The sequence below is a fragment of the Dichotomopilus funicola genome (assembly GCF_033296635.1).
Source record: "Dichotomopilus funicola strain CBS 141.50 unplaced genomic scaffold C8A04scaffold_3, whole genome shotgun sequence".
Taxonomy (NCBI): Eukaryota; Fungi; Ascomycota; class Sordariomycetes; order Sordariales; family Chaetomiaceae; genus Dichotomopilus; species Dichotomopilus funicola.
The window spans coordinates 702,797-723,970 of record NW_026944024.1 but is presented as its reverse complement, the minus strand read 5'-3'; the positions used below and the strand labels follow the sequence as shown (position 1 = coordinate 723,970).

The window sequence follows — 21,174 nt, the reverse complement described above, 5'->3', positions numbered from 1 at the left end:
CCTGCATGAATGGATGTACAAGACCGCCGTTCGGAGACTACGTCTTTTTTATACGTGCTAGTGACATCTTCTGTAAGACTTGTATTTGTTAGTTTCAGTATTCCTTCTGATATCTCTTTCTGATGATCAGATATCTCACAGGAATGTCCAAGGCGGCTCATCTAGGTCAGTTATTGGAGGACGCAATTCACTCGAATTTAGGGCGCTTGATGAATTGAACTAAAACAGCCGCTCACATTCCTCGCCTGCCGCTTAGGTTGCCCCATTTCACTATGCTATCCCTCGATGAACCAAATTGCTCACGGAAAGAAAATAAGAAAAGAAAGAGCCGGCAATAAAGAGAAAAAAGAAACATAGGAAGTGAAGTCAAATGACCTCGGTGAACTTCCAGAAACCCCGAACCGTGAACAACCGGGCTGCTCCGCTTTACACACATTGATGCCATATCAAACCAAGTAAAAGATTTCCCTTAGGCAAACCCAAACCCCTGCGCATTCTCCAACGCCATGCCCAACCTCTCTTTCAGCACCTCCTTATCGGGATACTCCGGCAACAGGAGTGTCCCGTAGCACGTATACGACGTTGGCAGCCGTCCCGTTCGATCTTCCTCTTCACCGTTCCTCTGAATGATAAACATCAGATTCTTGACACCGCCCACGGGCACGCGATCACTCGCCGTGACAAACTCGAGCAACTTGCGCTTCATGCCCTCATCATAGCGCTTCACCACGCTCCAGAAATCCTTCACCGCGCGGTGCGACGCGTCCCACCCGACGTATCGCGCATAGCGCTTCAGCTCGGAAATGTCAATCTCCTGTACGCCCTCGACCAGGGACTGGAGCAGATTCGGAGTGAGGAGGGTGAGGGATTTGGGATGGAGACAGGTGTAGAAGCCGCGGGCGAAGGCCTCGTATTGCGGACGGACTGAAACGTCGGTGAGGTAGCGGATGTAGTCGGAGACGTAGGCGTTACGGTTAGCTGCGGTGACCAGCGGGGCGTCGTCTTCACCCGGGTTGCCGAGCTGTGGGGCGGGCTGAGAGGCCGCTTGGGAAAGGGTGTGGGCGAATTGTGGCCAGGCTTCCTCTTTCCCGTTACGTGAGGTGGATTGAGTAGACGAGGCGGGCTTCATCTCGCGTGTGACGTGCTGGCCGAAGGCTGAGACGGAGAATTCGTAGGTGCGGGCGAATACATCCTCCACAGCACCGTCCCTTTCATCCCACTCGAGGAACGAAGTAAGACCATTTGCTAACTCTGGCCACCCGTCCGCGATGTGATGGAGTTCGGTGACGGGCTCACCCAGAAGCTTGCGGTAGAGAGCCTTGGGGAAAGTGACAGGGAGCGTTAGGCCGTTGTACACAGCAAGCGATACGAGGAGACCGATGAGCTCAAACTTCCACTCGTCCTCCATAGAGCCGGGCACGAACCAAGCCATGCGGGTCCGCTCGTCGATCGTAAAGGCGCCGCGGATAGGGTCGAGGGCCTCCGAAATGGCTAGCCTGAAGAACTCTTGCTGGACGCCCCCGGAATCAAACCCCTCTTCACCTGTTTCCTCGCCCAGGTGTACTTTCAGGGGCCTAAGCAATTCGCGCTCCTCCCTTCGCCAAAGTTGGTCCAAAGCGTCTTCCAGAACCGCCTCTCTTCGGATACCAAGAATCAGGTACTTGGATCCTGCGGGCCTGAGCCGCTCAAAAAGAACATCCTTATGTTGCTGACTAAGGCCTGCTCGTTGTGAAATCACGGCAATCTTATCATGTAACGACGACGACTCTTCGTACGCACGGCTCATGCGCGAAAAGTTGATAGACCGGAAATAGGACACTAAGGTAGATGGGCTGAAGATGTACGGGAAGTCCAAGAGGTGCAGGCGATGCCGGGTGGGATTGTGAGACAGCCATGCTACGGGCATTTTGATGGTATCTAGCCGTTCTGTGAAATAATCTGACCGGAATTGGGCATCGGCCAGAAGGAGCTCTTGTCGCTTGTTATCTTCATCATGAGTTAGCAAATCGGCCCTAATGGGACGCAGAGTTAACTACTTACACATCGCTTCGATCAGAGCCAAGGCACCGCCAAAAGGCCCGTCACCTGGAACTTCCGGCGAGCCATCCCAATCATGCAACATGACGGCCCGGGCCCAATCGAGTAATAACGTGGGAACCCTGGTTTCATGTACGGTGCGTTCTGCAAAAGAGAAATCAAGAACATAGACCGCATCCATGTTCAGGAAGTCTAACTGGGAGAACAACGGGGCTAGCACATCCTGAGGCGCAGGGTCATCCGGCCCCATGTTAGTCTCGCTCAGGGCGTCGAAGTGCCGGCGCGTGTTGATGGCGGAGAATAATCGTCTCGCTAACCGTAGGGCCATGCCATCCGTGAAGGCGTCTTCGTATTGCAGGCAAAGCTCAGTGGGTTGCCTGGCCACCGCGCCGCTACCCGCTAGACTCAAGCCATGTGACCGTATTCTTGACATGTCGAACAGCTGCCGGGAGTTGGTGACTGAGGGAGCAGCGGCCATCAGGGCATGCAAGCAAACCGAAATGAGGCGCCCAGCTTCGAGGTTCGAGAGCGAGTGCTCGGTCTTGGCAAAAACCCTCGCAGTGGGCGACCTCAGGCTTTGAAGCACTTTGGGGGCAGCAAAGAGACTAGAAGCTGCTACCCATAAGCTATGGAAGACCAGGCTTGGCGCGACTCTGGTCAGCCTGAGCATGCAATACCACATCGTCTGTGAGTCGTATAGCTGGCCGTTCTTCGTGAACGACTGGACCGCAAGCTGCGGGTGGCTGAGGACGTAGAAGAGAGTCTGCTCGAAAAATAGCTTCCATTCGAGCTTCATATTTGGCGAATAGGCCCGGCCTGAGCGATACTTCCGCCTCCCCAACTTCGGCCCGCCATGAAACCTAGTCAGTTGGGGCGGCTCAAGCATATGCTCTTCGCCAGTGCGATCCTCTTGAATGATATCGCAGAAAAATTCCACGACATCAACGTTTAATCTGGATAGCGCTTGAGGAAAGAGGATTTCATCGTCTGATTCTGAGTCTTGGCCAGGAGGGAGGACGGAGCCGTCGCTCCCTAAGTTCTCAGATGCGCCGGAGGCCGTGCTCGAAGCTTTTGGGCTCCGTGATCCGGTGCTCCTTGCTAAATCCAACGCGGTCCGGCCCGCTTTTGTATTTACATCGACGACCTTTGGAGGCGGCATCTTCTCCAGCGAGACGTCATCAAAGTACCCGGCGGACGAAAGTTGTGATATTGGCCGCGCAATATTAGAACCAGCGGCCTTGGGGGGCCGAGTGCCTTTGTCGGCGGAGCTGACGGCCCGGGGTGACCGGAGAAGGCTCGCGTAAGGCTCTTCAACGGAAGGATCTTGCGCAAACGGGTCGATAGACAGTTGGCGTTTCGGCTTGGGACCGGAGGTGCGAACTTTCGCATTCGAGTTTCGGCGCGTGCTACGGGAGCCCGAGTGAGGTTCATTTGGTAACGGGGCCTCCTTCGAGCCCCGGGTTTCCTTTTCTGACACCCCCTGCCCGGGCAACCCTCTCCCACTACCAACGTCCCCCTTTGGGTCAGGTGATGCCGTGGATGACTGTGGTGATGTCGACGTTGCATCGGGCGCTGTCTCTCGTTCCAGCCGTGGTGTTGGGCTTCCTGAGGTAACCTTGACGTCTGATTCTCCACTGAAGGCTTGGGCTCGGGTGTGCATATCATCCATTGCGGCGGGGGTCAGCCACTCCAGCATCTTGAAGGCCACAGTGCCGAAGACATTGGCGGCAAACGAGCGGTGGTCTTTGCTCGTGGGCTTTTCAACAATCGTGAAACCAGGGCGCGGGGATTGCTTCTTTGCATTGGGTCCGGGATGTACATCGACACGCTCCCCTCTGTCTTTCCTGTTCGAATTCGAAACGTCGCTGACGGCGCGCGGGGATGAATGTGGTGCGCCGCTCCCATGATCACCCTTTGGCGAATTTGGCCGAGACCCGTTTGCGTGTCCCTTTGGATTGGTGAGGGAGAAGGTACGATCGTCGCGGTGGCGGGTCTTGGAGTTTGGAACGAACACTAGGGAATTAAGGGCCGCAGGTGGCTTCTTCGGGGAGTGTAGATTCGGACAGAGGGCACTTTCCGGGTTGTCTTGGCTGGCGAGGTACGTAGCTAGGATCCGGGCGCTCGTTGTGTTATACCTGCGGGTTGGGGCTCGGCCGGCGACCCTCGTTCGACAGGTCAGACATGTTGATGTTGTGCAGTAGTCGGCGCCGCAGCCCTCACGGAGCTGAACGATGAATCTGCGCGGACACAAGTGTCAGCTAAACCACGCGTGCAAGCGAATTGCCAAAACGGGCCCGGGAATGTAGCTTACTTTTGTACCAACTGTTGGAAATTGTGCCGGCGGCTTGCCTTATGAATGGCGTAGACGCGTTTCGGATTTTCAATATCCTCCACGAGGTCCTTTAACTCGCTCGGAGCGTCCCACGGGAGCCTGGAGAACCGCGCTTCCTCCCAGAGACCGGCTAAGAGTTCGAGGTCATCGGAGGGTTTGTGGCTATGGTTTCCGGCACTAGCTGGCCGCATGGCGTCCCGCGTCATTACATGGATGGGGGTGAAGTGGCAGTCGTTCGGGGAGAGCGGCGCGACGGAGATGGTATCGGCGGACCTTTCGGGTTCAGGAGCCTCGCCTGACAGAGCACGAGGCAGGAAGTGCGCAGGCGCAACGGGTTTGGTGTTTCAAGCAGGCGCACCGCGATGTTTCCGGAATCCGGGTGTGGTGGCTAGAGATGAAAGACTGGGCAGTGAACCAGTTGGAGGCCAGACAACAAAGCTGCAGTGTTGATTTCCCAGGCCTGGAAATGTTCGGCTTCACCAAGCAACAGCAGTGATGCTGCAACCCGGCTGGTCAGCTTGCCGCCTTCTTTCCACAGGCGCTCAAAGCGCGTGGGCGGTACCCACCAGTCAAGGCTTGGCGTGGGACCGGGCCATGACCAGGTGGATCCTTTGCCTCTTCTTTCGCAGGGGGTTGCTTACCAACCTTGAAATCAAATACCAGCGTCTCGTGACTCACTTGTAAAAGGCATCAACGGTGTTAATAATATCCGGTATTTCTGAGGCTTTACGTGTCTGGTTGAGATTTCGACTAAGTAGAGGCTGGAATAGCAAATGGACAAATAAAGTGGCAAAGAATAAGAAAGATTTGTAATTTAGAAGTGCGGATGCACAGCATACACTATATCTGTAACGCCACTTAAGTCCCTGAGGTGCTGTCAGCATCGAATGTCCCCCACGTACGGTACCGTCACAGTAACAGGTTGCCAAGCAAATGTGACGTCCACAGTTAGACCCCGCCATAATCAAGCCCGCCACCAAAAATTTATGGTTGGCCCTGAACTTCCTTCCTTCCGACTACCTACTTAAAGGCATTATTCAGCAGACGGTTTTATTCTGTTCGCTTTTTTACTTCCCTTTGGCCCTTTGAACCGCCTTGTTCTCTTTTCTTTCGATCGGGAATTTTTCGGCTTCCTTAACCACCCAGGCACGGCGACGACCGAGTTAACTTGGCAATCATGGCGACGATTTCTAGCGGTCCGGCTGCGTCTGGCGGGGGAGTCTCGACATTGGGAGCTTCGCATCCGTACACATGCAACACATGCCAGGTCGCTTTCCGCAATAGCGACTTGCAAAGGGGACACATGCGTAGTGATTGGCAGTAAGCGACACCCCGCAGTGAATCGTCCGTGTGCCAGCGAACTAACGGGTTCATCTAGTCGCTACAACCTGAAACGCCGAGTCGCCTCTCTTCCGCCTATTTCCTCCGAAGTTTTCACCGAGAAAGTTCTCCAAGCTCGCGCCGAAACTACAGCCCAAGCGGACAAAGCTGGTTTTGAACGGGCGTGTGAGACATGTCAGAAAACATATTACAGCGAGAACTCGTTCCGGAATCATCTCAGCAGCGCAAAGCACAAGGCGGGGGTCGCTGCCCTGGCAGCGAGATCCAACGGTAAAGCCGATGACGAAGCGAGCTCTGTGACATTTTCTCTGGGCGAACCGGCGGCGGACTCGACGGTCGACTCAGATGCGGAGGAGGAGTTTAACGAGGTCGTGGAGGGTCTCAAGAACACTGGGATCAATGGTTCTGTTTTTCCTCTCAAGCGGCCCGCAAACCCCAATATACCCGCTACAGCAGAAAAGAAGCAGGATCACCCGTCGTCAGAGGTCCCTGGTGGAGAGTCTTCCACCGCAACCCCCTCGGCACCAACACCGACAGGGAACAAGCCGGCTCCGACAGCTTCACCCAAGACATGTCTGTTTTGCAACTATGAGTCCCCAACCCCGGTGCTCAATGCTGCTCACATGGAACGGACTCATGGCCTGTTTATCCCTGAGAAACAGTATTTGGTGAACTTGGAGGGTTTGCTTAAATTCTTCCAGGAGCAGGTTTTCGACTTGAACGAGTGTATCACGTGCGGAAAGGTGAAGTCGAACGTTTTTGCGGTGCAGACACACATGCGGGACAAGGCGCACACTCAAATTCCGTATACAACGGAGGAAGAACAGCTCGAGATCGGCGAGTTCTACGACTTCCGTAGCACATATTCCGATGATGAGGAAGGAGTGTGGGAGGATGAGTCCGATGACGAAGAAGAGCAGAAGGGCGGTGTTAAACTTGGGGCTAAACGGGAGAGCAAGACTGTCGGGGAGGATGGCGATGAGGTGATGGAAGATGAGAGTTGGGAGACAGACAGCGATGCGTCGTCACTTGACTCCGATGACCTCCACGCGGTCCCTGGTGACCACCACTACCATCAGTACGACCGCTTGAACAAGCATCCCCACCACTCACGCAACACCAGCCGCAATCACCTTCAGGCGGACGACTTCCACGCACAGTCCCACAGACGCAACCAGGCCGTGTTCCACGACGAGTACGAACTGCACCTTCCCAACGGCAAATCTGTCGGCCACCGGTCTCTCAACCGGTATTTCCGCCAGAACCTACACAGCTACCCGACCCCGGAGGAGCGGGCTGAGCGTCTTGCCATCGAGGCTGCTGGGCGGGAGGACGAGATGGACATCGACAGTGAGGAACGCCCACGTGGCCGAGCCTTGATTCCCAGGGATGTACGGGGCCTGGGTGTCGCGTCTCTTGACGACAAGCAGACCAAGGCCGTCGTTACTAAGGGTAAGAAGCAGGAATGGGCGAACCAGAAGAGCAAGGGCATGTTGCAGTCACGGTTGGGGATTAAGGAAAAGGCTCCTCACCCGGCGACATATTTGCGCTGATCGTTTTGGTGGAGTTATACGTTGGTTTATTCTCCGTCCTGTTGTGTCTAGAGCATTTTCGAACCCTCGATGATTTCTGATGAATTGATGAGGAACGTGAGACCCATGATAGCATCAGACGATGTCGTGATATCCAGAAGTCTTTGCCATTCCGACCCTGGGCTGGGCAGCCCTTTGTTTTGTTGATCCCTCCCGAGAATCGCGGCAGAAAGGAGGAAGGCGTTCGGCTGGTGGTCCGAGCTTTAAGCCCCTATGACGATTTATGGCGGGGCGGGGCCGCGGGCATGTGCCTGATGCCACATCGCGGGTGATCTGCTCAGCAACACCACTGGGCGCTTGTTGGGAGGCCGCTCGTCTTTGGAAAACAAGGAAGCCGCTGCCAAAGTCTCTTTCATTCTCTCTCAGTTCACCCTTGAACAGCTCCCGGGTTCTACCTCACTATTGCGGCCAGTTCATTGACAACAGAGTTAACTACCCCGCAGTGTCCTATCCTGCACCTCGGATACAGTGTGCGTCAGGGGGCAGCATTCGTTACGCAACTCACCTACCCACAGATCCACGGGCATCATTCGCCTGAAGGACTTCCCGAAGTCGTTTTAAGGCCCAAAAAGCCACTGCTCCGCCAATTTTGATCACTATTTTGACTGCGATTCATGTCGCGATAGTCGGCCATCCCGCTTAACCCACGCTGCACCCAAGGAGCCTCCGAATTAGTCCTATTTGACATTGCTCTCAATAACGGTTTCAAACAACAAGCCTTGACAAACAAATAATACGACAAAATGTTGTCACAGGTAAAGCCATGGGTGAGCGATGGTGTTTTATATCCTGGCATAGCTCACACATTTCACAGAAGAAACCACACACGGCCATTACGGTCCTCATCGAGAATCTCACCAGCGGAGATCCCAGTATCACTCAGATCGACGATCTCAGTGGACTCCCCGAGCTCGTCGAAGTGATCAATCTTCAACCGTCGGGCGGTCCCACCGAAGCTGCCCGTGCTATCAGGAAGAAGCTCAAGTATGGCAGTACTTACCGCCAACTGCGTGCCCTGACTCTCCTCGATGCGTTGATTCAAAACGCCGGGTCGAACTTCCAGCGAAACTTCGCGGACGAAGCCCTCCTTGAGCGCCTCCGTTTCTGCGGCAGTGCTGGCCTTTCCAGTCCTGAGGTGAAGACGAAGTGCGGCGAGTTGTTCCGCAGATGGGCTGCCCAGTATAAAAACACTCCTGGGATGGGTGGGGTCGTTAGTCTCTACAGAGTGAGTCTCTCGTTTTCTGGCCCTATTTGTTTTACAGGGACTTGGTCTTTAGCTCACAGCAACCCGTAGGAACTACCAAAGCGTAAGCGTGTAGTCACTCAGGAGCAGTCTCGGGTCATCCGGGAGACAGAAAATCCGTTTGGTGAGGATGAAGAGGAGGAGGCCAAACCCAGCCCAGCAAGCCCCCCAGGAGGTCATTCGAGAGCGACATCCCTTTCAGGCACCCTGACACAGCGCCATCCGGCAAAGAGCTATGATGCAAAGAACACCAAGAAGGATAAAAAGGACAAGAAGAGCAAAAAGACAAAAGCGTTCAACTTTGAGGCTGAGAAGGACCAAATGAAACTACACATTGGCGAGGCGTTCTTCGAAGCTACGAATCTGACGAACACCTTGCAAAGCATTGACCGAGAACGGGAACGGATCTCTGAAAATCAGCTCGCGGCCAAGAGGTTCGAGCATTGCAAGCAACTTCGCCGAAAGATCCTGCGCTATATTCACCACGTCGAGGCAGAGGAGTGGTTGGGAAATTTGCTGAACGCCAACGACGCGCTGGTCACAGCTCTCATGACCTTTGAGCAGCTCGACCGCTCGATCGACGCAGACAGCGACTCAGACGACGAGCTTGCAGAACAGGCTCATCTCTACCGCAGTACGTGCCCGCCTTACCTACTCCTCCCGACATTCCTACCCCTCTCCCACCAGTCATCCCGTTTCTCAACATCTCCCGCACACCCTCCTTACTAACCACCACCATAGTGGTCATCGAAAAAGGCAAAGGCCGCGACCCAGCCTCCCCGACCGCCAGCTCCCCACCCACAGACGGCATCGCAAATCTCAACCTCGGCTCCCCCCAGTCATCCTCTTCCGCCGCCCTCCCCACACCGACCACCCCTCGTCGTCCTCCGCCACCACCCCGGCCGTCCGGCGCCACGAAGCCGGCGCATTTCTCTTCGCCTCCGCCACAGCCGCCACGACCGACAGCGGCAGCCGCAGATTCTGACGCTGCCGACTCGGAGGAAGAGGTTGAGGATGATGATGAGGGAAATCCCTTTTCTGATCGCAATGAGGTGGTGAAGGCTGAGTAGGGCTGGCCAGGCAAGAGAGGAAAGGGGAGAAGGGGGGGCTTTTAGGGGAAGGGTGAAGGGTATGGGATTAGAGGTGAGGATGATAGGGCTGAGGGGTCTGTTGGAGGCCCAGCCATGAGCAATGGTGATGACATTGAGAGGGGGGATAAGAAGCCAACCAATTTGTCGTTCCGGAGCAGGTTAAAGAGGAAGATTTCAGGGAAGCGGACTAACAAGCCGCAGGAGAAGGCGAAGAAGACGACGGAAAGGTCTCTTGAGGAGCAGACGAGGACACGCAAGCCCGGACCCCACACACGCCCAGCACCGGTGATGAAAGACTTAGGGCTGTTGTTTCAGATGAGGATGCACTAGGTTGTCAGGTTGAGCTGGGGAAACCTAAGCGGTTCAATATACCATACGGAGTAGTTTTAGGCCGTGGTCCGAGGATGGGAAGGGGGTGATGGATGGGCTTGGGCATTGTAGCAGACCAGGCGAGGCGCGATGTTGAGGGTGAATACAGTGTGTTCCGCGCGGCGTTAAGAGAGGACGTTGAGGTTTCGTTTTGAATTTGATGCTTCCGTTTCTTGATATAACCCGTGCTGCGTCGTGCTATGTATATGTCACCATATCCATAATTGCGTGGTTCTAAGCACCTGGCCATGAGGTATATTCGAGTGCTTTTCTCGCCAAAACTTGGTCTATTAAGACTCATGGCAACACTTGCGCATTCGAGGATCATAACAGTAGTCCAGCTAACGTTTACCCCCGCTGCGACACCGCGCTGCAATACCTGCCAGGCAACCAGCCTCGTTGAACGACGCGAATCACTTACAATCCCACGTGCCACGATGACGGCAGGCGTATCTACTTTTCTTTCCCACCCTACGATGGATCGTTCCTAACTTCCAACCGTCCCCTGCAGAGCACATGTGCGGACGATTGTGAACACCACGTATCATGCGCACGCACATGCACACGACAACATTCGAGAAGCTTTGAGTCTTCAAGCCCTTTTTTTCGTCATGCTTCCTCTTCCCTGCCTCCCACGATGTAAATGTTTGCCTGTCCCACTAGTTTGTGCAGTCTGTGCAGTTTGTTCCCCCATCTCTGTGTCACCATCCCGCCCCATCTGTGAAAGTCACGAGGCCGGAGACCCGTGAGCACAGGCCGATCCGGGGAAGATACCCGGGGGATCGGTCACTCTCTCGGTCACGCCATGTGGGAGCGTTGTGTCCAGTTTCTCGAGGAGTACTTTGCCCGCGGCTGGAATTTTGGTGAGAACTACTATGGAGTGAGTGATAAACTCACGCTTGAGGGATGCGTCATTGCAACCTTGAGCCCGGGAACTCTGTAATCCGGACTCGTGGTCGTATTGTGAGGGCTGCGGTGGCTTGCACTGATGGTCAAGCGTGCGTGGGGGCCTGAGATGGTAAGCGTGGGGGCTTGTTAGTCGTGGGACAAGGGAGGTGTTGGCATTTGCGGCCAAATTTAAGTCTGTACATCATGATGAGAGAAGGGAATGTGCCGGTACATTGTGTAGGTTACGTGGTGGCGTGATGAACACGGGGATGGCCTCAGTCGGCGGTTCCCATGCGCGAAACTATAGGAAAACGTTATTTTTGTTCATGGACGCCGTTAGCCGTCAATCAAGATGGGCGGGCTGACCACAGCGCCTCATCGAAGTGACTTATATTTGGGCGAGCAGAAGGGAGACCATCCAGAAAATATCAATGGGAGGGTGCCTGGAAGCATGCCTGAGGATGAGCAAACCTGCGCCGCTCTACCCTTTCTTGTGTCGATACCATCTTGGGCTAAGCAGGGCTGGGCTAAGGGAAGCTGAGGTCGGAAGGTGTACATACATGTTTCATCTCTAGGCCGTTTCGTCTGTCCTCTCCGTCCGGACTCCGTTTGTCGGTCAAAGAATTGCAAACTAATTTATTGATTCCACACTTATTTCTTTTTTCTCTCTTTTTTCCCTCCCCCCGTCGCGAGCACACTGGGGTGGGTGATGAAGGTACGAAGTACCGCGTGTAGCGCCATGGGCAACACACCCCTCAATAACCAACCAAGATGTTGGCTTCGACAGCGTGGACAGAACAATGAAAGAAGGTTGTCACCACCACACCAGGACCCTGATGTCTCACTTCGTGGTTTGTTTCTGAGCCTATTCTCGGGTGCACCTGACGGTCTCGGTGATCGCATCCGGGACAGCATTCCTTGTGTCGTTTGGGTCCTTGCCGCTTTGGGGACATGGAGGGCTGTGCAAGTAATGCCGGGAATTGAAGGTGGGGGACAGGGTGAGCGCAGGAAACTCAAGCCAAATCTTCAAGTACTGGGTAGGTAAAAATGAGGGTAAAGTCGATGGAAGGTGCTCTGGGTTCAACATTCAACATTAAGTGGTTCACAGGAAATACCTGCCCAGTCTCGTCTGGAAAGTGACTGACTGCCTGGGAAGGCGCGTATGTACATGTTGTGGCTGCCCTGTGAAGTTGCATGTAAGTGCCACAATGGAGGATGTGCAGCTCCTGCCGTTTTACGAGTGACCATGTGCTCGGATCTGGAATCTACGAACACGGAGGTACCTCTTTCAATTGAACCATTGACAATTCAGAACAAATAAATAGAAAATAAAACTTGCAGATAAAAATAAAATCAAATAAATTCCCATTTTTATCTTGTTTTTTGCAGCAAATGCCACGTTCTAAGGCGTTGAAGGCGACCCAGTGTGTCACATGGGCCACGGGCTCGGTCGGACGTCCCGCCTTCCTTCTCCGTCCCGCCCGCCCGTTCCTTGTCTTCATCCCCCCACAGCGCCCCCGAGTCTTGCCTCAATACATACCTTCAATGCCCCCCTCCCTAAAAAGGCCCCCTCTACTGTAAGCGCTGAGGGTGTGCGGCCAACCTTTTGGCTGGGCTCCCGGATGCATCCCCGGGCAGGTCATCTGGCCCTGCCGAGACTGCCAACGCATCAAGCTCCCGCCAGGTGAGTAATGCCATCTGCCCCTCCATCCTCACCGCTCTCTCGCCAAATCGTCACGAAGCCTTGGAAAAGGTGTGTCCGGACAGCGGGACGGCGTCCGAAATGCACCTAAACCAGGGAATTGTAGAATCGAGCCCCCCAATATTCTCTCGAGGACCACTCAATGCGTCGTCTTGGGTCCTTCTGGTGTTGTTTTTTCCAAACGATGAATCGGACCGGGCTGCATTTTCATCGCCACAATTCCCCTAATCCGGCCTTTTCCCCCGGAACCGCTTTCAATTTCCTAAGAAGGGACGAAAAGCGACCAAATCGTTACCACTTCCCCTTCGCCGGGCAACCCCAACTGCGGGAGACCCTTCAGACGGACAACCTCGCCCCATCCTCCGCAGTGATGCAACGAAACAGAGGCAAAACAATCAGGGTCATCCGACATTTACTTTAACAGCGGATTGGCGCCCGAGTTTCTGCGCCGCAACCGCGCGGGATATCTCTACCCTGACGTCTGATTTGACGTGGCAAGGCCGGAGTTTATGGTGAACCCTCCTCTCTCAGAGGCGCTCTTTTTATTTCTTTTTTAACCTAGCGGGGGCCGAGCACTGTGGCTGGCTGCCTGGGGAGTGATGGAAACACTTCAGCAGGGAGGGGGGAGGGTGCGAGCCGCCGAATGCGTGGCGCACGGGAAGGCTGCTCTCTCGTTGGTTGTTTCACCATCTTCTGACTACGAGACCGTGATCCAAGGTGCAGCAACAAAGCATCCGGCAGTGACAGCGGCAACGGCGGCGGCGGCAGCAGCCCCAAATTGTTGCTGACCATGTTGGCGCTCTGCCATCACATTAGACACAAAAAAACGAAGCGTAATCGCCAACGGCCGCCTTGCGCGTCAACTTGCGACATCACAAGAATGCTGGGCCAGCCAGTGGATTCCTGCAGCGAGCAGCCAGCCTGTTCTGGGAGACCTAAGCCCTGCCTGCAATCTCGTGGCCCTCTTCAGTCCCGTATGGTTGGTTCACCCATCGTCAACTTGCAGATAGGCTGACCCAGCAGTCTGGTGCGGGGGATGGTCGTCTGGTTTGTCTTGATGACTCTCTTTTATTGCACTTTTGATACGAGTGAGTTGCCAACTGGCACGTCCGCATCACGGGCTCTCCTGCGTCATTCCTATCTATTTCGATTCCACCACTCAGTATCGTGTATTGGTGCTGGAGTGGGCGTGGCCGGGGGGGAAGGAGGCCGCCGTTATGGGTTGGGCTCGGTGTGGCCTGCCTATCTTTGTGTCCCCAGCTTGCCCATGCCTAACCGACCTTGAGGGTTGGTACCGGTACCAACGCTGAGAAGACGATGTATCGTGACATGACAAGGTGGTTTGCCCGGTGGGATTGGTGCACTCATACTAGCGCACGCCAACGTGGCCTCGGAGACTTGGGAAACGGGTTGAGTGCCTTGCAGGACGATGCGGCGGTCTGGGTTGTTGACTTGCATGGCTGTCTGCAGAGCCATGCAGAGCGGGGAGTCAGAGACGGTTGAAGCCCAAACAAACCAAAGAGCAGAAGTGTCGTTCCGTAGGGACTACGCACTGCATGGGTTCCCTGTCGTCGTTATGCACGAGGAGAGTAAACATCGTAGCTCCTGTTGTTGTGTCAACGCCTTCGAGACAGAGGACTGTCTCAGGTGTACTGTGGTAGGCGTCATCTCAACCCCAACGTTCATCTCTTGTGAGAACCATCGCGAGACCGGTACCAGCCCAACGGCCCTTATGGACAGTCCCGGATGCTTGAAGATACATCTAAACCCAAATCATCTCCCTGGCTACTCATCTCCTGGACTTGGGGTCGTCCCAGGACGCCTTGTTCCGCGCAATACCAGGTCCCCCAACCTCCATATTCCCCCTTCTCTCATATCTCCATCATCTGCCTCCCTTAATCGTCCTTTTTAGCTATGCCTAGCCGTCTGTACTTCCGCTTGTCTCCCCTCCGCATCAGCCTCTGGTCTCTGGTACCCTTACCACCTTCCCAGTACCCTTTGCCTCGTTTCCCAATCACGCTTCTACCACAGAATCCACTATCACATCATCCGTAAACGTTAGCCATCACAAATTCTAGAGAGACACCAATCAAGGGATCAAAAGCAACGGGGTTGCGACCCTTGTGTTAGGAAAGGGACAGGTCGAGAGAGAAACCCGGGTGAAAGAAAGAAAAAGCGAATGATACGTACCAGCTTTCCACACTATACCTCTGTTCCCGACTACACCACCCACACACCATCCGATTCGCCCACTCATTCACATGCGCCTCCTTCTCATCATGACACCGATCACACGGGTACACCTTCGCACAGCACGAAAACCGAAACCACCGGAAACTCCGCCGGTAGTGTCCGCACGCGCCGCGCGCCGGCAACGGCTCGCCCGCGTGCAGACCTAGTTTCTCTTGTCGCCGGCGGGGGCCCGTGGTTGGTGGGAGCCGGGTGCTGCTGCTGCCGGGGAGGTAGGCGAGGAATTTGACGTCGGGGAGGGAGAAGGTGAAGCGGGCGTGGCATTCGCGGCAGATGTTGGTGGTGGTTTCGCCGCGGACGGAGGTTAGGCCTGAGGCGGAGGGGGTGGAGCAGGTGGAGCAGGTTGGGATGAAAGTGCTAAAGGGGTTGGGGGGTTAGTGAGATGGTTTTGAAGGAACGGTTGTCTGTCGTAAGGATGGTGGGGGGATTTATTTACCTAGGGAGGAGGTCGGCTACGGTACAGCCGGTTGCGTCAATGAAGCCAGCGCGTGTCGAGTGCTGATGAACAAGCTCCTGACGGAAGCGGACGGTGAAGGCGGTGGCACATTTCTTGCAGCTAGCAGCCTTTTCGAGATTGTCTTTCAAGCCAGTTATCTCATTGATGGTCTTGCATCGGTCGCACTTGATGTTGAGGTTGAGGACCGAAACCTGGAGCAGCTCAACCCCGTGGAGCTCGATGGATGGGAACGACATTGCAGTGCCTCTTTCAGGGGTTTGAGTAGGCAGGCTCGAACCGGCAGCCCCTAGCTCAATGGGTACGCCACCTTCCTCGTCATCCTCGTCGTATGAGTCGTCCTGGGAGTTGTCGGAATCATCGCCAGTCGTCCATTCAGGGGGACGGGGAATGACGAGGACATGCCCCTTGCCTTCGTCTAGTATCGAGGTGTGTTCGGCCTCCGCAGCTTCCTGCTGCGCGGTGCTGGGTGTTACTGTGACTGGGGCGCCCGTTTCCAACGGCTTTTGTGCTTGCTTTGCTAGAGAGTGTAAATTCTGGGCCAGATAGTTCAGGTGGCTGGTCAAGGACATCTCCTTCTGTTCGGCTGCCTTCTGCGCAAACAATTCTTCAACCGGCTCCGCATCGTCGGACTCGACGTCGTTAAAAATGACTCGTAAAGGTTGGAGGGGGTAAAGAAGTGGGATGATAAGCTGGACGGACTGGATTGCTTGAAGTCCAGTCGGGAGGCTTGCTCTGCGTCTTGGCTCCAGGGACAAGGTATAAATGATGCCGTCGCTAGACTTTTGATAGGCGGGAAGCCGGCTCATGCGGGTTTCCAGCTGGCGCACATCCTGTGCTCGGCGTGCTTTAGCTTCGGCAATCTGGGCCTCCGAATATGATTCCTCATATATGTACGGCCGGCTGACTGGGGTTGTAGTGACCGGGTTGGTAAGCTGTTCCGAGGGTTCAGCCGCCCCTTTGGCGTCCAAGTGCCGTGTATCCTTGAATATCGTCAATTTGACTGTTTCCGCCTTCTGCTCGGACAGCAAGGACTCTAGCCTCCTGTCGAGAGCGTAAATTAAGGAGAGCAGCGTGGCACCACGCTTCTCCTGAAGTAAAACATCCCAACCCCTTTCGATGTTGATAGCAAACCCTCGAGGGATGTTTTTGTTCCGGACCAGGAGTTGTGCTGGCTTCTTTGGGTATGCCGCTGGGACCCGGAGGTCGCACTCCAGATGGTTTAGGTCAAAGGGGAAGTCTGGGTCGGAAGGAGTCAAGTTGAACTGAAGAGAGAGCTCTCCGTTCTCGACCTCGGTCTCCTTTGGTGAAAAACGGCGTCTGAGTTGCTGGATCTGATAGCCACGTGTGTCCCTGGTCTCCTGTTCCGCAACCGGCTTCGGGACGACCCGAGACTGTGAAGCTTCAGGAACGGCTTGTATGCTAGAACGTGGCGAGACACCACCGCGGGGTCTGATCGGGATCATCTTGATCCGGGTTCGAGGTAAATTCTCAAAGTGATATAAACAAAAGAGGGCTGTGTAAAGAAGGGTATAATGTTGGAGAAAAGACAAGCAGAAAGTGACAACGCCTGCAAAATAAATCTCAAAGCTAGACGCTCCAGAAACAAGAAAGGAACCGATTAAAAAGTTGAGAGTTATTTGAGTCCCAAGGATTCAAGCTTAACTCCGATTCGCCACCAGTGAGAGTCGGGACCCCGCGGTAAAAGACGAGAACCGCTCTCCAATTTAGAGCGAGCGTTTAAACAAACCCAAACCCTTGGATCCACCCATTCAAAAAGGCATGACCCAGTTCCGGCGAGGAGTAAGAGTTGCTGATCCAGAATGACTCACTCTGATGAGATGAAGCCAAGTCTTGTTGTTACGATACAGGGGCAAGAAGAGGGAGAGGTGGAGACAGCGGGGAGCAAATGCACGGGCCATATTCCGCACTTGATGCTCGGCATAAACCCTAACCCTAGCTCACTCTTCGCGGCATTGAACTTCCCAATACCCATTTCCCAACCATGGTAAGCTGGGTGTGCTGACTATCAGGTGCCTCTTTATGGTAAACGCGGGAGCATTGTTACGAGTTGAAAGGCACCTCGCCCGCGAGCAATAAGTAATGGACCCGCCTGCCCCGGCCCAGATGAACTCCTCAACACCATTCGCGGAGATTTTCTCTGTCAACTGATACACTACCTCGAGATGGGATATTCGTATCTTGCCAACTAGATCTCAGGTTTCTGGAATTTCGTCACTAGTTATTTAAGTTGTCATTGAGTATTTAACCGCTAACACCAGCTGCTAACCGTCTCCTAGGCGAGAGAAGGACAACATGCAGTGGAAACCGTTTGACCTTCTAGAGAGCCGGGTTCGGTATGAGGTTTGCCCCTATTATCGAATGACACAGTATGTCTTCGCGAACGAGCCGATTTACCTTGGTTCACAGCGGCTGGGTCTCAAGACTCAAGGAGTCAAGATTTGCAGACTTTCTTCGGTCAGTACCCAACTCGAATTAGTCTCGAGGCTTCAAAAGAGCATCCACTGATGATATTCCCTTTACTTGCTTCAGAGGCTTCCGTTCCAACTGGAATGAAATGAGCGCAATCCGAACACATGTTCATGAATGTCTCTGGGACCTGGTAACATTCATGCCGGCCCCTGCTTTTCGTCCACATGATCGATCGGGCCGATCTCAAGTGGACGAAGTTCGGCTAGCCGCCCGTGCATGCATCAGGATGCTTGAACTCATTTCAACGTTCAAAACGGCTAGGACATGGAACAGAGCGCTCGAGAAGCCCTCCGTTAACGATGAGCTAGGGAAAAGAAAAAAGAAGCGAAAATAAAAAAGGATAAATGCAAAAAATAAAACACAATCCGCGAACTGTCCCATGATCCTCGACGGGACCAGTTCGGACGAAGATCCTCCATCAAGCGAGTAGACAGGCATGGAGGGCTTTTGCTCCCTTGTCAAGAGGGCCGGCAACGCCGGCAAGCTGAAGCTGAAGCTGCCGAAGCTCAAGCCGAAGCTAAAGTCAATGCTCTCTCTCGGGGCAAACTCTTGGGCCTCACCGGCGTGGGTCAAGCCCGGCCCCCGGCCCCAGCAGCTCATCCCGGCCCAGCGCTCCCATCCGATCGGGTACGATCGAGACGGAAGCGAGGTAAGCGATGGAAGCGAAGGCCTTTTTGACGAGATGACCGAACGATGCACCGGATCCTTCCAGAAGGGTGAATGGAGGGTCAAAGAGTTTGCGCGCCCTTGCTTTCAGGGGAGAGATGCCTTCCCCAATTGGGAAGTCGCCGGCTTTGTTGGCGGATGTCATTGGCTATTGGGAAACTAGGGGACGCCCTGGCCGACCCCAGGGGGTCCAAGCCCTCTGACCTGAGGATCGGGTCTGCCTCCGTTTTCTTGTTGAGATGGAGGCAAGGGAGAATTTGTCATCGAAGCTCTTTTATTTATTTTCTTTTAGTTCTGTTTGATAAACGTTTAGGCAAATTCCTCCTCGGTCCGACACGGAATTCAATAGTGTAATGTAAGACATGGAGGAACTGTCGACGGTCCGTTTGACCCACCTCTCAACTTCCAAGGAACTGGTTTTGACTGAGCCCCAGTGCCCATCAATGTCTCACCAGTCGTTAGTCGAACGTCACTCTTTTCTGTTGCTATGAGATTGACACCATCGGGCCGTTGAGGCGGTCCAGATTCAGCCGTGCCCAACCACAACGACTCTCCAGCGAGGCACAACCATGAGTACTTGGAGATCACGGACAGGGACGGTTGGTTCCACATGGTCGAAAAGAAACAGAAAAGCCCTTTGAGACGATTTGTACAGTACCGCATCATGTACGGCATCCGCAATGTCCACGTCATACAGAGTGAATCCCTTACTAGCATTTCTTCCCCGGAACAATCCCATGAATCACCGGCCAAGTAGTTCATCAACAGACACCAATCGACCCCAGTTTTTGAGTAATGGGTCCAGGGACGCTCAGACAGTCTGGGCCTGCAATGAACCAAGAAGAGGCCCTTTTTCGACGTTTGGTCCTTTGGCCAGGTAAGAGCGGCTCTCATGCCAGAATCCTGTCACAAAATTAGGATCATTGGGGGACTTGACGCTAACCAACGCTACTGTGTATGTACCTGAGACGGGCCTGGGTTTAGGGTATGTACATCCAGAATCTCTGCTCCGTTCTTTAATTTATGGATGATTTTGCATCCCGTATCAGGGGCCTGCGCGAGAATAGCGGGATGGAAATATCTTTCAGTGGCTCGTAGTTGATTCTCAGGTACCACCATGCACCTTGGACAAGACTTCTTATACGTCAAGTCTGCGGAATATCGCCGGAAAGATCGATGAGATGTAACGAGAGCGCGAAGCCACCTGTCGGATGTAAATAGCAGAATCAGCTTCCTCCTAGGTAGATTTACTAATTCCAGAAGTATAATTCCGCTGACATTGAACAAAGGAGCAGACGACAACTATCAATTTAGACACGAGTAAGTTGCTTCGAACTCAATACAATTTGCATTATATTTCCAATCACCAGAGTTCCTACGCCGGGGACACAAGTTATATAATGGATATTTCCCAGACGTACCACGTCTAAGTCTTTCGGCAGCATTTGAAATCATCTAGTAGAGCTTCGGGGCAAAGTCTTTGTGATTTTACCAACCATCACAGAGGTATGATAATATTTTTGTTCAACTCGTTTACCACCACAATGTTGATGCCAATGCTGCTGGTTAACTAGCAACACTAATTGCGTTCCTTTGATCCTTGTGTACACATATTCCACTCCGAATTACTGCAAGCATTGAGACGCTGCCGCCGGCGTAACTCCAGATCCCAACCGCAGTCTCCAGCACAATACGAACCGTCACTAATATTGAAATATTGTCGTTACCACAGCCACCTCATAGTTCCGATAGCCTTGGCCGTCTTGAGGACCACTAATGAAAACACAAGTACAGGTACATGGTCCATGATTGCCTACGGCTGTTCACCCTCTACCTATCCGGCCACCACATCAACAATATAATAGTGCAAATGTCCCATGATCGTGAAACGAGAGGACCTAGTCTAGTATTTTCTCCCATGTCTCCGTGAGTTTGGCCTAGCCAAGCACCGAAATGCTAGGAAACGGGCATTCCGGAATCCCCAGAGTGCATCAGGAGGCATGTTCAAGACACGGGAAGTCTTGAAGCCATCTTACAAGTCCTGTTATCCCGACTCCGAGGGCTTGCATAATCTTGTCGGGTTGGTCTCGGCCTAATTCGAATGTATGAAGAGAAGACGGCATCGAGGAGCAATCCGGGAATGTGAGATATTAACACAACTCAGATATCAACACGATGTCTCACTTCGGCTTGCTAACGGTAGGTTCGGTATTGGGGACGGCAAACAGCTGTTGACTTAGAGTATGACGCTTCAGGCCCCGTGACCACCTAGTTATGAGACCTGCTATAGCTTAAAAGTGTCGTACTTACAGAAACATATCATAGAGTCTGAGTTCGGTAGAGACTAACAGACGGCGTCCACCAACCTCCCGGCACGTAACCGTCGTCAATATCTCAGATTCTACGACTACTCGGGTCTGGGCCACTCGCTAGCCACGAGTTGTCTCACCTCTCACACGCTCCCGACCGGTCAACGATACACTACAACCCAACATCTCCAAGAACCAACCCATCGAACAAAATACTACCCAAAGTCATAAGGCGAGACATATTGCTTACCATCCGCTACCGCGCCCCCGTCGATGTACTTCGCCATCCACCAGACCTCAAGTCATGCCCCCCCCCCCCCAATAAAATAAAAAGTTAATACTAAAAAGAATAAGCGCGGCCAAAACCAACCCAGCCCCCCCAAAAATGCCCGGTTGTTGTCTCATTA

At 53.8% G+C, this 21,174-nt stretch overlaps 4 protein-coding genes across 4 annotated transcripts; 2 read left to right on the top strand and 2 right to left on the bottom strand.

Moving 5' to 3' along the window:
• Nucleotides 1-469: 469 nt before the first annotated feature.
• On the bottom strand, nucleotides 470-4,560 carry C8A04DRAFT_24711 (uncharacterized protein; the record flags this gene model as incomplete). The annotated part of the gene is made up of 3 exons (XM_062779273.1): nucleotides 470-1,986; nucleotides 2,041-4,274; nucleotides 4,349-4,560. 3 exons carry the CDS (start codon nucleotides 4,558-4,560, stop codon nucleotides 470-472), a joined length of 3,963 nt encoding a protein of 1,320 aa, XP_062640830.1.
• Nucleotides 4,561-5,546: 986 nt separating this feature from the next.
• Nucleotides 5,547-7,263, top strand: C8A04DRAFT_24710 (C2H2 type zinc-finger-domain-containing protein; the record flags this gene model as incomplete). Its single annotated transcript, XM_062779272.1, has 2 exons — nucleotides 5,547-5,689; nucleotides 5,748-7,263. The coding sequence occupies 2 exons, from the start codon at nucleotides 5,547-5,549 to the stop codon at nucleotides 7,261-7,263; spliced, it is 1,659 nt and encodes a 552-aa protein (XP_062640829.1).
• A 782-nt stretch (nucleotides 7,264-8,045) lies between these two features.
• C8A04DRAFT_24709 (uncharacterized protein) lies at nucleotides 8,046-9,615 on the top strand (the record flags this gene model as incomplete). Its single annotated transcript, XM_062779271.1, has 4 exons — nucleotides 8,046-8,057; nucleotides 8,117-8,527; nucleotides 8,597-9,179; nucleotides 9,287-9,615. 4 exons carry the CDS (start codon nucleotides 8,046-8,048, stop codon nucleotides 9,613-9,615), a joined length of 1,335 nt encoding a protein of 444 aa, XP_062640828.1.
• A 4,875-nt stretch (nucleotides 9,616-14,490) lies between these two features.
• C8A04DRAFT_34162 (uncharacterized protein) lies at nucleotides 14,491-16,765 on the bottom strand (the record flags this gene model as incomplete). Its single annotated transcript, XM_062782734.1, has 3 exons — nucleotides 14,491-14,632; nucleotides 14,786-15,202; nucleotides 15,282-16,765. The coding sequence occupies 3 exons, from the start codon at nucleotides 16,763-16,765 to the stop codon at nucleotides 14,491-14,493; spliced, it is 2,043 nt and encodes a 680-aa protein (XP_062640827.1).
• Nucleotides 16,766-21,174: the final 4,409 nt, after the last annotated feature.